The sequence below is a fragment of the Triturus cristatus genome, chromosome 10 (genome assembly GCF_964204655.1).
Source record: "Triturus cristatus chromosome 10, aTriCri1.1, whole genome shotgun sequence".
Taxonomy (NCBI): Eukaryota; Metazoa; Chordata; class Amphibia; order Caudata; family Salamandridae; genus Triturus; species Triturus cristatus.
In genome coordinates, this window is record NC_140593.1 from 134,010,743 (window position 1) to 134,024,183 (window position 13,441).

The following is a 13,441-nucleotide window of genomic DNA, read 5'->3' on the forward strand; positions in this document are numbered from 1 at the left end:
TCCAGGGTATGGCCCTTTTCATGCGTTGGTCCGAGGTGATATGGAGAAAGGCCTAGAGGAGCCGTAACCTCCATCATTTTGATCGTGTCTACATCCGTTCCATCATCCATGTGGCTATTGAAGTCGCCTACCAATATGCAGTGCTCCGATCTCAGCACCAGTGTCGATTATCGACTGGAGCTCTTCAAAGAAGGTGCCTGTCGGTCCCGGGGGCCTATAGACTAAAAGTCCTTTAAAAGATTGGTGCGGCGATAATACTATGGAGAAGGCAAGGGATTCACATCCCATGATAACATCCATAGGAATAGTGGTGCAAGTGGCTCGTTTGTTTACCACAAGTGCCAACACTCGTACCTCTCCCGCCACAAAACAGTGACTTTCCTCCACTCCCCCCAGACCATTCCAGTCGGGGGGAAGACTCAAACAGTTCCTACCTGTCTGGAACTCCATCACAACAGACAAGTGGGTAAGACAAATTATCCAGTATGGTTACTGCCTGTAACTAACCACTACCCCTCCACACATTCTACCCAAGCAACGCTATGACACCAGACCATCTTACGCTCCTCAAACAAGAGGTGCTTTCATTGCTGCAAAAACACGCAATAGAACTAGTTCCCTTACAACATCAGGGTACAGGAGTATACTCACTGTACTTCCTAATCCCCAAAAAGGACGAGACGCTCAGACCAATCCTGGACCTCAGACTCCTAAATCAGTACATAAACTCAGATCATTTCCATATGATCACTCTTCAACAAGTACTCCCACTACTACAACAAGGCTATTTCCTTGCCACATTATACCTCAAGGACGCCTATTTTCACATCCCCATGCATCCTGCTCACAGGAAGTATCTAAGATTTGTGGTAGACGGACAACACTATCAGTTTACAGTCCTTCCATTCGGGGTAACAACTGCGCCCAGAGTATTCACCAAATGCCTAGCAGAAGTAGCAGCGCATCTCAGGAGACAACAAATTCATGTCTTCCCATATCTAGACTATTGGCTCATAAAAGCCAATTCATTCAACAAGTGCATCCTACACACTCGCCAAACTATTCAAATCTTACACAACTTGGGATTCACAATAAACTATCCCAAATCTCATCTCCAACCCTCCCACATCCATCAATATCTGGGAGCCACCATAAATAACTCCAAAGCACTAGCATATCCCAGCCCAGCCAGGATAGCCAAAATACAAGCTCTGATCGCAAAATTTCAAACCCAACACTCTCTTCCAGCAAGAGTGTTTATGCAACTCATAGGCATGATGGCGTCATGCATCTTCATTGTGCCTTATGCAAGACTTCAAATGCGTCCCCTGCAAGAATGTCTAGCACGTCAGTGGAATCAGGCTCACGGACAACTGGCAGATCTGGTGTTGGTGGACAACCGCTCACATCGCTCGCTAAAATGGTGGAACACCATAAACCTGTCCAAAGGCCGGTCGTTCTTAGAGCCTCTTCCACAAATAGTGCTGACAACCGACGCATCTCTCACAGGATGGGGAGCCCACCTCCTAACACACACACCACTCAGGGCACATGGACCATTCAACAGAAAGGGCTCCATATCAATTACCTGGAGCTACTGGCAGTATTCCTAGCACTAAAATCATTCCAATTACATCTCAGGACAAAACTGTCCTCGTCCGGACAGACAACATGACAGCTGTGTATTACATACAAAAACAAGGAGGCACACATTCTCTCCAGCTGTCCCAGCTCGCACAGAACATTTGGAGATGGGCCTTTCCCCAGAACATATACCTGCTAGCAGAACACCTTCCAGGAGTTCACAATCAGATTGCCGACCTGTTGAGTCGACAAAACCAACAGATCCACGAATGAGAACTACACCTCAAACCTGGTGATAATTCCGACCCAGTGGCACACACACAACCACACGCGGAGAGAATCAGGCTGTGACTCTTGGATGTACTCGTCTTAGATTCGAGGTGACTTAAATCGGCATTACTTGGACGGCTGTATTTTTTCGGACCAATTGTTCTCTACACTTGCATCTTAGATCGTTCCCGGTCCGCGTAATTGTTAAGACATACTGGGTCGGAATTATCACCAGGTTTGAGGTCTGATATATTCGCCACACTTATAGAAGCCCTGAAGAAGTCTGGGGTTTTGTGCCCCTTGACGAAACACGTGTTGGCTGGCTGGAATATCTGAACTCCACATAAACAGAAAGACTGAATTTAATCTTTCATCCTGTGGTCCCTCACTTTCTTCAGTTGCTTTGTTTATTGAATGATTTTGAAATAATATGCAATTACGCATTATACACTGAATTTAACGTGTGCACAGTTTGTATCCGGAATATGCTACTTACCAGTATGCATCTGCTCTTGGCATGTAGAGCTGCAGAGCCACACACGCCCACCCACCTCCCCGGGACCTGTATCTGTTCCAGCATCGTCTTACTTAGACATTACACATGGACATCCTTTCTTTATTTTTACAAACTCCATAATTTCCCATCATGGCGAAAAACAATCTGAGGATGGAGTGGATGCCCATGCGCACTGTAGTCCAAGGGAGGAGTCACCTATCTCGTGACCAAAGACTTCTTCCGAAGACAACAACCTGCAAGCATCCGAGCCCAACACCAGATGGCGATCTATCCTAAGGGTGTGGCTCTGCAGCTCTACATGCCAAGAACAGATGCATACTGGTAAGTAGCGTATTCCTTTTGTGCATGGCGTAGTGTTTCAGCTTTCTGCTATGCTGTGGTGCAGATCTGCTGCAAAACTTAAAATGCATGGCAGAGAGAAAAACCTGCATTAATCTAGTTACCCCATATTTTTTTGCATCTGCCTACATATAAATGAGTATACAGGAAGTAGACTTCAGAGCACATCAACAGCTGGCATCCACAGCACGGTCTGGTCAAGGTGGTGTGTTTGTTTTATAAAAGGCTCCATTTTATAATTTTTTTAAAATACAATTCAACAGCTTTACACATTGTAAAGCGTTAAAAGTTGTCTGTGGAGGACAAAGAGTTCATCTTTGCAAATTGACATGCCCCTAATCAGAGTCATATCAGTACCGTCTGAAGTCTTGCACCCATGTTGTAGTAAAGACAGTGGTATCTGATGTTCATGACGTCATAACATCACAGAGTGGGAGAGTTATTGAATTAAAACAAATCTGCTATTGTACTGGTCTCAGTTGTAGAAATCAAACTGTTAGACACGGGTAGCGTGGTGCAGAGCGGGTGGGCCAAACTCCGGAGGAAATGTGTAAAGCATCCACGCAGCACACACAGGCGACACACAAGGCACACTACAACAAGCATTTGCAATGCAATAGGTCTCGCAGTTACTTGAGTTCAAGCTATTGGTATTGTAAATGACAATGCCCTTTATTTAAGTTTTTAAAACAAAAATAAAAGGCATTGTTATTTGCAATGGTAATATCTCAAGCTTGCGTAAATGCGAGACCTATTGCATTGCAAATGCTTGTTTTTATGACTGCCTCGAAGAGAGGAACTCGATACAGCTCCCATGAGGTTGTTTGGAAATTGCTGGTTGTGATGCACGCTGTGTTGTAGTTACTTTTTTAAACGCGGCAGAGTCTTTTATTGTAGGGTCCCTGTAAAAGAGAGATGTAGATGTTTCACCGCGATTGGGACAGGGCTGGAGTAATTTACACAAACAAGTCACGGGCATGCAAACGCATGTTACAAGGCACTAACCAGATAAACTTTGCACAGAGCTTCCGCGGCCTCAGTCCCCAACACCAACACCGAGAGATTAGGGGTGAGGAAATGTGGCAATGTTGAATGGGCAGGCTCCTCTTGCTTGTGCTGTTTTTAACGCACATACTCACCCAGCGCATATTTTTTTTCTCCAAGAGAGTCTCTAGTTCAGTCTCTTTGTGGGACTGACTCCAAATTCTAGTTTTCATGTTGTCAGGACAGACATTTCCTTTAAATGCCGAGAAGGCACTGCCATTCTACACAACAGAAGCTTTGAAATGCAGATTTGTGATGGTCTGCAAGTTTGGGCATGATTTATGCATTCGTCTATATTAGCAAGTGTCTGAAGTACTACATTTCTGAGGCCCATTTGCTAGGACGTGAAACAGGTATGCCCTGGCCATTCTTTAAACAGCATGCCGTGGTTAGCACGAGAAACACTGCATGCCAGACTTATTTCCTTTCTGTGAGGGGCTTCCCGTAACACGGAAACCTCTCTATTTCCCCTCTCAACTAGTTTTGTTTTTGAAAGATTAGGGAAGGCACAAACCACAATAAAACGTACACGAGAGAAGAGGCCAGAAGGGAATGATCTGGGAGCCAAACAACTCCATCCTCAGGGATGAAAGGCACGGGGGCAAGATGGTAAAAGTTGATTAGTGTGGCAGTAAAGGAAGCTGTTTAGTTTTATAAGGGCACTTGTCGTGGTGCACGGCTGGGGAGAGGAAGGGGGACCCTGTAGTAAAAGAATGCTATCGTTGTTTACAAGCCGGCTATGCTGACCTCATTGAGGTCGCTGCATGGGATAACATACAACTGTCCACAACGAGCACACTCTTTACCGAAGTGATCTAATGGAAAGGAGCCTTTGTCCGGGGGACGAGGTTTAAATGTTTTGCTTCCAAAATTCATCGCAGTGGACATGATGACAAGAGAAAAGAAAACCGCGTCTGGTTATTTTCTGCTGATCTACAATGACAACTGAACGTTAACACAAGACTGAATATAGAAACCACTTCCTGATTGTGGGTATATAAACGGCATCCTCATTCGTGTGCCTCGAAAGATTCTTATTGGTTAGATAAAACTGTACATTTGATTGGCTTTGAAGGCTTTTCTAACGCACGTGTTAGGTGCGAATGCTTAGCGCAGTGCATTAAAAACAAGTAGGACAAGCCCGGCGAAGCGTGGCGCGCGCGCGCTTGGGGGCGGGGGAGCGGACCCTTTGAAGTGCTCCCAAAAGGCGGATTGCATGGCGGCACGATGCGCTTGATTGTGCGCATGCTAGCCATGCAATCTGCTTTTTGGGAGAACTTTTTAAACCCGCTCTCTATAGTCTCGCTTTGCGATCGCTTATGCGATAGCAAGGTCGAGACCTAAAAAGAGACCACACCAGTTTAGGTGGAAAAAAACAGCATATGTATTATGCAAAACACAGCAAGAGGTAATCACTGTGGTAACACTGTGCCAACTGGCACCAGGTAGACATCTTCAGAGGGGACTATTTACAGGGCAGGGCGAATCGGGCCGCTGCCAGAACTATCACAAGAGTACGTGGAATAAATGCAAAACACCAGCAATAAGGGTGGAACCGCCAGTACCTTCTGGCAAGTCCAGGTACTGGGCGACCTTGTTAAAAGTATCAGGCCGAAACATAAGGCGTCCTCATTAGCATGAGGCATTAAGAAGGAACATATGAGATCAGGCGTAATCTAAAACATCCTATTAGGCATCTCATTAGCATAACCAACATTCACAGTGGGCATAACCCTCAAACATCATGGTAATACCATTAGGCAACATCACATTAGGGGCATCAGCCACATGGGGCATGGCATTAGGCTTTATCACATGCATAAATCATAATCCTGGGCACCAAACCTGTGAACATAGGCACCACTCCCATTAGCATGAATACATTAGAAGAAATACATTAGGCATCAACCTTATTGTCATGAAACAGTAGGCATGAAAACCCTTAAGCGCTGAAACACCTTACGCCTTTTATCGGCATGCCTCACATGGGGCATAAACACATGACAGTAGGTATAACAAAATATGTCCTGCACCTCTCCTGGGGGATAAACATAGTAGGCATACACCTATGCGCTAGGCATCAACAGGAGCATAACACAAAATTTAGCAAATGCATCCACATTGCCTATAAACGCATCAGCTTAGGGCATGAGAACCATATCCTTAGTGTCCCAACACGTTATGCACACATCATGGTATTCCGCCTAAACATGCCCAAGGACATTGCAGCTGCCCACTGTCCTGCGGGGAACTGTGTAAAGTAAATCAGGCCAGTACGGGGAACATGGGAACCCCTCCTCTGGGACTCTCACCTTACAGTTCGGCCCCAAATGTTGCATGTGGTAGCCCCTCTTCTGGGACTCGGAAATCAGCAGACTTGCCCACGCTGAGACAACAAGCACTGGCACCGGGGGCGGGCACCGGCGATGTGCCCCGACAAACCCCCCAACCACCAGCAGACTGAGCCCCACTCACCGGGACTCCGCGCGCTGTTCTGGGCTCTTCTCTCACCGTTGAGTGAGGGGGAGTTTGTAGGCCTCACACTGCGCTGGGACTGGCAGATGCAGGCCCCACACTACTTCAGCAGACCCGACCCGACCCGGGTCAGTCAGGGTGCCGCTTTCTTCCGGGCGGCTCTCCCTGAGGCCTGGGAAGCCTCCGGGCTCCTCGACGATCTGGGCGCAGGAACCAATGGGAGCGCGGCTTACCGAGGGCGCGGCCTTCGTGGTAGCTACGGTGGCCCTCCCCTGGCTTCGGAGGTCGCGGCGGCGTCCAGGTTCCTCCGCAGTCTTCCTCCGCTGTAACGCCCGGGCGACGGCGGTGATTTTGTCTGCAGCAGCGCTCTTCCCGCCCGGCGCTCCCAGAGGGGTCCCGGCCGGCGGCGGTGAGTTCCGGCAGCTCTGCGGTGCGGGGTAGGCAGTTCCTCTCGTTGCGGCTCTGCCACGGCGGTGATTTCGGGCAATCTTAAGGTGCGGGGTAGGCTCCTGCTTCTATTGGTAATTAACCCATGGTGTGGGCACCCGCTGGGTTTCTAATTAGGCTGACACGCGGGGTAGGCACCCGCTTCCCCTCGGCCCACAGGGGGGATCCCAGCGCCGGGGGTCACACCGCAGCACAGCGCAAGCAGATTCTTGGAGGGGGGGGGGTGGCAGCGCCTACTTGGAACGGCGCTGGCAGCAGGTGGTAGTTTCCAGCATTAGAGCGCTTGGGTGATGCGGCGCTTTTACCTTGTGGTTCCCAGCACTTCCCAGCCTTGGCGGCCAGTCCTTTCAGTATAGCGCTTAGTTAGCACAGTCAATAGACCTATAGTGCTCTCGCAGCCCAGCGCTGCAGGGGTCAGCTTCTCACCTCCTGGACAGCAAGATAAAGCGCTCTTCTTCTCCAGGCGCTAGCCAGCAGGCAGGCACAGTTGTAGCGCTCATGGGGCGCTAGGGCAGGAGAGCAGGCAGGCAGGCAATGCTGGGCCAGATCAGCAGTCAGTGGGCACTCATCAGTACAGGACAGCAGCTCTTAGAAGCAGTCATCTCCCATAACGTGGCACTCCTGGTACTGCAGTCTATACTCCAGCAGCGGGCTCTTACTGGCCCTGTGGACAGCAGAGGGGGTACAGTTGGGCAGACAGTCCCATGTGGTGGTACCTCCTGGCAGAGTCCCCTCACCTTCAAGTCCACGCTCCGTCTGAGCACATGGTGGCACAGCCCCCCTATATATACACCCCTCCTCCCACCTACCAGAAAGGGCTGGAAGCTTCTGATAGGTTCCCTGGGGAACCGGTCCCAACTGGTTTAGGGGGAGGTGTAGAGCACCCTGGGTGCCAGGTTTCCCTCCAAAAGCTGGGGGTGCTGGGAAACAGACAACTAGACTGGCAACTCACCTCAGGCAGGCGGCACAAACACACAGCCATGGCATCCATTTTAAAAGTAGCATTTCTTCACAACAGTTCAAATAAATCTGCGCACGCCATTGCGCAGCAGGTATTAATTCACACATGGTAAAAGGCTAGGAGGAAAAGCAAACCTTTTTGGACAATAAGGGCCAAGTCCAACACTCCACTCCACTTGGGAATTCACTCCACTAGTGGTAAAGTGGTAAAGACAAGATTTGCAGCATTTGGGTTTCTCTTTCCGTAGAGACGAGCAAAACTGCCTGCAAAAGTTAGGGATTGAGGAAGCAACAAACCCTGCTCTTTTGTCCGCACTTGTAAACGTTTGCAAGTACCAATGCGTATGAATCTTTTACTTAAATGATTTTTATAACTAACACTGCAATTGAGTTTATCAATATAACAATGTAATGTTTAATCTGTTATTGCACTGTGGGACTACATGTGTACCTCTCACATGTTTAAAGACTTCAAATAAAATAAAGGTACCACTCACAATGTTTTGTTCTTGAAAGGATTGTGAAATGTTATCCTGGCTGAAGGCACTAAGATAACTTACTTGGAGACGGTCAATATATGAATGAGGTGGTGACTATTAGTGCTGGAATGCTACATTGAATATGCGAAAACCTGCATTTTTGGCTGGTATAATTACCTTTTTTAATGTGCATTCTCCTTTGTTTCCCTTTTCCACTTTCAGATCACTTGGGCCAGCTTTTTGCTGCTGCAGGATATGAGCAGGTGGCCAATGAATATGTCCTTCGACAGACTGTCAATAAGAAAGAAGGGCTCTGCGTTCCAAGGGTCTTCCTTCAAAGCAAATTTCGAAAACCTCACGGGGATTCCTGATTGCCCTGTTCGAACTTTGTTTGGCCAAAACTATCCTGCATCTCTTGCCAGCAGTTTGAGCCCAACTGATGTATGGCCTTATTTTTGGACGCTTGTTATCCAACACGAATTATGCTTTCATTGCTCTGTGAATTAGTTTTATATTTGAAAACGTCAGGGTGCCCTATACCTACAAACATTGGAAGCCTTGGATGGCGTCTGGCTTTTATACTTCGTTACTAAGAACTATAGTTACTTTTTCAACTTCTAGATTTTGCTCTCATTTGTCCAATTCCTCTCATTACATTTATTTGTTTTTTCTTTGCCCATTTATACTCACGAATGTCTCATTTGCATTAAGATGCAGCGCTCATCTTCATGGCAGGGGACATCGAACTTTGGCTCAGCAATGCGTGTCTAACAGGAACCTTCGATCAGCCGCATCACACATGATTCACCAACAAGCCTTTTCAGGCATCAATAGCCAGGATGCATGTCTTTGGGAGTCCAGAGCCCAATACTCTAGAGTGCCCCAAAGGGTCCCAGAGCATTTGTGTGTAGGGCTCATCAAACGGGCCATCGATCAAATATTATTTAACTAGAAGGACAGCATTTCGGGAATGTTTGGTGTCAAATCACCCCTCAATCCTGATGAACTCATTTCAATCAGTCATTTTTTCCAAGGACTATAATGGTCAACAATGCTTCTCGAAGTGACTACTAGTGACTGTCAAACTCCAGAATAAAGAAATAACTGATTGGTTCATATTAGTTATCAATTCTTGGGTCATTTCACTTCCTTAGAAGCCTCTGAACATTGGACTGTAGGCTTAGCCCTCAATTGTCATTGCTCTGTTCGATTAGGGGGCTACTGAAATGTATTGGGTGAAAGACTTATTAAGCCAGGTGAGTCGAGCAAGTGGAAGATACTATGGGAGAAACTGAAAGCTTACCGACAGCGGTTTACCACCCAGATAATGGCTCTCCAGGGCCTAGGACTGTAGGGAAGTATTTGCATTTTGAATATTTTGCTCCCTATTTTTAGGAATATAAAAAAATAAAACTGTTACATGTGACCCTTGGAAAAGGAGTCTGCGTCAGAATGTCCTGCATGTCAGGCTTAAAAGATTCTATCTGCCTGGGTAAGGAACAGGTAATTACAATAGTATTATGCAATAATGTGAGTCGTAGACCAACCTAATGCCGTAGTTGTGGCATAGCATTTTTTCAAATTAAACTTAATTTTTAGATGGACCTTTCATGAGAAAAGCTCCACAATGCTTAGGACAACTTCTCAATTCATGTGTATTTTTGCATTGAATAACTTTCAGCATTAAAATTCCCATTTTTAGGTCTTGCTTGTGACAGCTAGTGCCTGCACTCTTGCTTACGAGAGCTATTGTTTTCTACAGGGGCTTAGAATCCTCCCACTGCTTACATTTGTTCGCTTCATTATCACTCTTACTTGCTGCCTCCTAATTGGCAAGTGCATGCTGGCTTCACTTCCTCTACTTTCTTATGGAGCATGGACCAAGTTTGCTTCATCTTGATTAGCGTCCTTCGTTGCTCACACTGTGATTGAGGTACTATTTTTTCTTTTCTTCCTGTTGTGTCGGTTCTTTTTTTAATTCTTCTTCTTGTCTTGCTTCCACAAGTCATATCGCTTTTTTATTTTATCTTGCCCCTTCATAGCCCTTTTTTGTTTTTTTAACTCTTATAGCATCTTTTCAAAATAACTTTTAGCCATGCTGCACAGCAGCCACGCTCTTCTACAACATGGCTAAAACAAATTGGCAAAGCCGATAGCTCTCACATGGGCGAGACCTGTTGACTTTGCCAGTGCTTGTATTTTAAAGCTGTTGTAATTGTCAGCCTTTGTAACCATTTAGCCATCCTCAACAAGACAGCTGTTTAAATAAAAAGAAAAGGAATTGACCAGACGTCTTTTGGTTTGACATGATCTATTTAGGTTTTTTGAAGAGTTCTATATCTTGCAGGCGCTTTAGGGGCTTTCGTGGTACATACAAATGTACATACATTTTTGTTAAAGTCTGCAAAGTTTAGTTAATACTGATGTTAATGGAGAAGGGGTTTCATGTTGGGGTGACCTAAATACATTGTGGACAGTGTTCAGTTGGAGCCTGGACATGCAGCGCTATTTGTTGACTCCATGCACAGTCTCAAGTCTGCTTAATACCCTTGTTTAATATGTCTGGGTTTCAGAATGGTCCTGAAAGCAATCTAATGTGGCTACGCTCTCGTGGCTGGCTGATGAAAGTTCAAGGTCCTGGACACTATGCCCTTAGACTGTCCTACACCAAAAACACATTCTAGCAAAAATGTGGAGAAAAACTCTGAGGTTTCTCACCTCATGCAGTATGGTACTGGCTCCTTTGTGTAATCCAACCCCTTTTGCAGAAGTGCCTTGTACATGGTGCACAGAAATTTAACTGTAATCCGAAATTTGAGCGCGAAGCTAGGATGGCGTTTTTGTTGTTGTTGTAATTTATCTTTTTATTTTTCACACCAACGAAAGACCGGTACATACAATATATAGTCACTGTGATTGATACCCCCCCACCCCATTTAGACATGCTTGTCACATAATGCCATTCACCCCTCAATTGAAAGGGGGTCCCTGTGATAAATAATACTTATACATTGCCTGGAAATAATGAAAGGTCAGGTTAAGTATCGGGTGTAAACCAACAGTGTATGCGGAGCGGGGGATGGAGAGACCCAGAACATTACCCCTAGGGGGGAGAAGCCAGCATCTCCGCCGTCAACTGGGCCATCAGTGCCTATCTATCCCTCCGGAGTTCCACCAGTGTAGAAATGCAGATGTCCCCTCTGTATCTATTTCATTTCCCCCACTTCTGGTCCCACGTTTTGGGGCAGCCTCTATTCTTAAATATACAGATTTTTCATCCACCATGGCAATATCCACATCTTTTGACCAGTCAGCCAGGCGCGGTACCGCAGCCACCCCCCAGTGTTGTGCAATGTTCTGCTTCGCTATAATAAAACCCATCGAGGCCCTTGTCTGTTCAGCCAGCGTGAGGTCGGTCGCCCCCATATATTAAGTAGGCACAGTTGGGGTGACAATGCAAGGGATTTACCTCCCACTCTCCCAAGTTGGCGGGCGATTTTCACCCAGTTGTCGTGTATGTATGGGCAGTCCCACAGAATATGGAAAAAAGTACCCTCCTGATTGCAGTGTCGGAGACAAAGCGGATTGGGGCGCCTACCCAGCTGGAACAGGAGTGAAGGATCTTGAGTTGGAGCAGGCGCAAACGCATAGGAATAGCTATTTCTCGGGGTGAGGCTAGAGCATCCCGTCACATGTCATCCTCTATTTCACCCAGATCTTTCTCCCACCCCAACTTGAGTTTCAGCATCGGGTCGGGGCGATTGTTGACCAACTTCTTGTAGGTGAGTGAGATGGCCTTACGGTCTATAGGATCTAGTAACAGGCGGTCCTCCAGAGGGGACGAATCGGGGAGAGGACCATCTTGAGGCAGGGCTGAAGACACCACGTGAGTAATCTGCAAGTATCTGAACGTCTCCGACGGATCCAGTTGATATTTAGCTTGGAGCTCCAGGAATGATGCTAGCCTCCCCTGAACCCAGATATCCCTGACCGTGGAAATTCCGATCAAGTCCCATTTGTCGAACCCCAGACAGGTGCTGAGGTGGCCTAAAATATCGGTCTCCCACAGGGATGTAGCCTTCGTCAGGCGCCCGCGCCATCCCAATCCTCTAGTGACTGCACGTCAAACCACAACCGTGCGTGCTGTGGGACTTGTCAATTTAAGTTTATGGGGATTGGTGTATAGCGCTCTGTTATAACCGCCCCGTCCCAGGAGCCAGTGATCCGTGCGGAAATTAGGTTTGTCATGGAACTCAAACACCCAGCGATTAATCACAACCAATTGGGACGCCTGGTAATACAGTCTAAGATCCGGTAGAGCGATGCCCCCATCGTACCAACCCATGGTAAGCTTGGTCATCGCGATGTGCGGTGCGTGGCCCTCCCATCCTTGCCACTGCGATGTTAAATCCCCGAGAACTCGCCGGGGAAGAACCCCACAGCGCATATATCTGGGAATTAGACCAGTTTATTTGGTATCCAGAGTGAGCGCCGAATATGTGAAAAATGTGAAGCACCCGCTGCAGCGACTGTGCAGGGGAAGCCAGTTATAAGAGGACATCATCGGCGTATAGGGAGATACGGTCTTCGTGAGATTCCGTCCACTTAAGTATCTCCGGATCACCTCGGACCCAAACCGCAAGCGGCTCCAAGACTAGGGCAAAAAGCAGTGGCGATAGGGGGCAGCCTTGTCTCGTGCCCCGGTGTTAGACCTGTCAGCCCTTTGGGTGGTCCCTCCTCATCATTATTTATTTTGTCCCACTTTTGCCTCAAACCCTGTTAGTATTTTTCCTTTTTGGGAACCACCAGACTTTTTAGTATTGATGCAGATTCAGGGAGCCATTTTATCTACCCCTGGAACTTCTGTCTGAGGGCCTGGAGCACAAAATGGTGGCCACCTGTGACATCATCAGAACCCACTGAAACCTACTAGAACCTTCTGCAACATTCTGGAACCCTGTGACAGTTGGAGGCGGTTTAGAATGTTGGGAAGCTAAGCCAGAGTTGACAGTTGGAGCTGGCAGTTGGCACCTGACTGGTGAAGAGAGAGCAGCAGAAACCTGAAGGAGGAAGGAGTGAGGCAGCAGGGGTGGAAACTTGTGCCTGGAGTGGGGTCCATAAACCCACCCTTGATACTAGTCCCTACTGACTGAGCCCAGCCTGGAGCCCTGTGTGGGAAGAAGCAAGAAAAACCATCTTAAGGACCTGGACAGCAGGAACAGGCCTTAGAAGCAAAGAACAGCCAAGTCCTGACCTGATTATTGGTTTTCCTGGAGTCCGACGTCGAGAAGCCTAGAGACCCGGAGCCCGAGGTGGAGAAGCGGCG

The 13,441-nt window shown here is 47.3% G+C and overlaps 1 protein-coding gene across 1 annotated transcript in view; it reads left to right on the forward strand.

Annotated features, from left to right (window-relative positions):
* The window catches only part of METTL6 (methyltransferase 6, tRNA N3-cytidine), a 94,843-nt gene extending 84,440 nt beyond the window's left edge, over positions 1–10,403 (forward strand). Inside the window, exon 6 of the mRNA XM_085630637.1 lies at positions 8,338–10,403. Within this exon, the coding sequence (XP_085486763.1) occupies positions 8,338–8,486 (149 nt within the window). The 3' untranslated portion in view covers positions 8,487–10,403. The remainder of the gene's footprint in view (positions 1–8,337) is intronic.
* Positions 10,404–13,441: the final 3,038 nt, after the last annotated feature.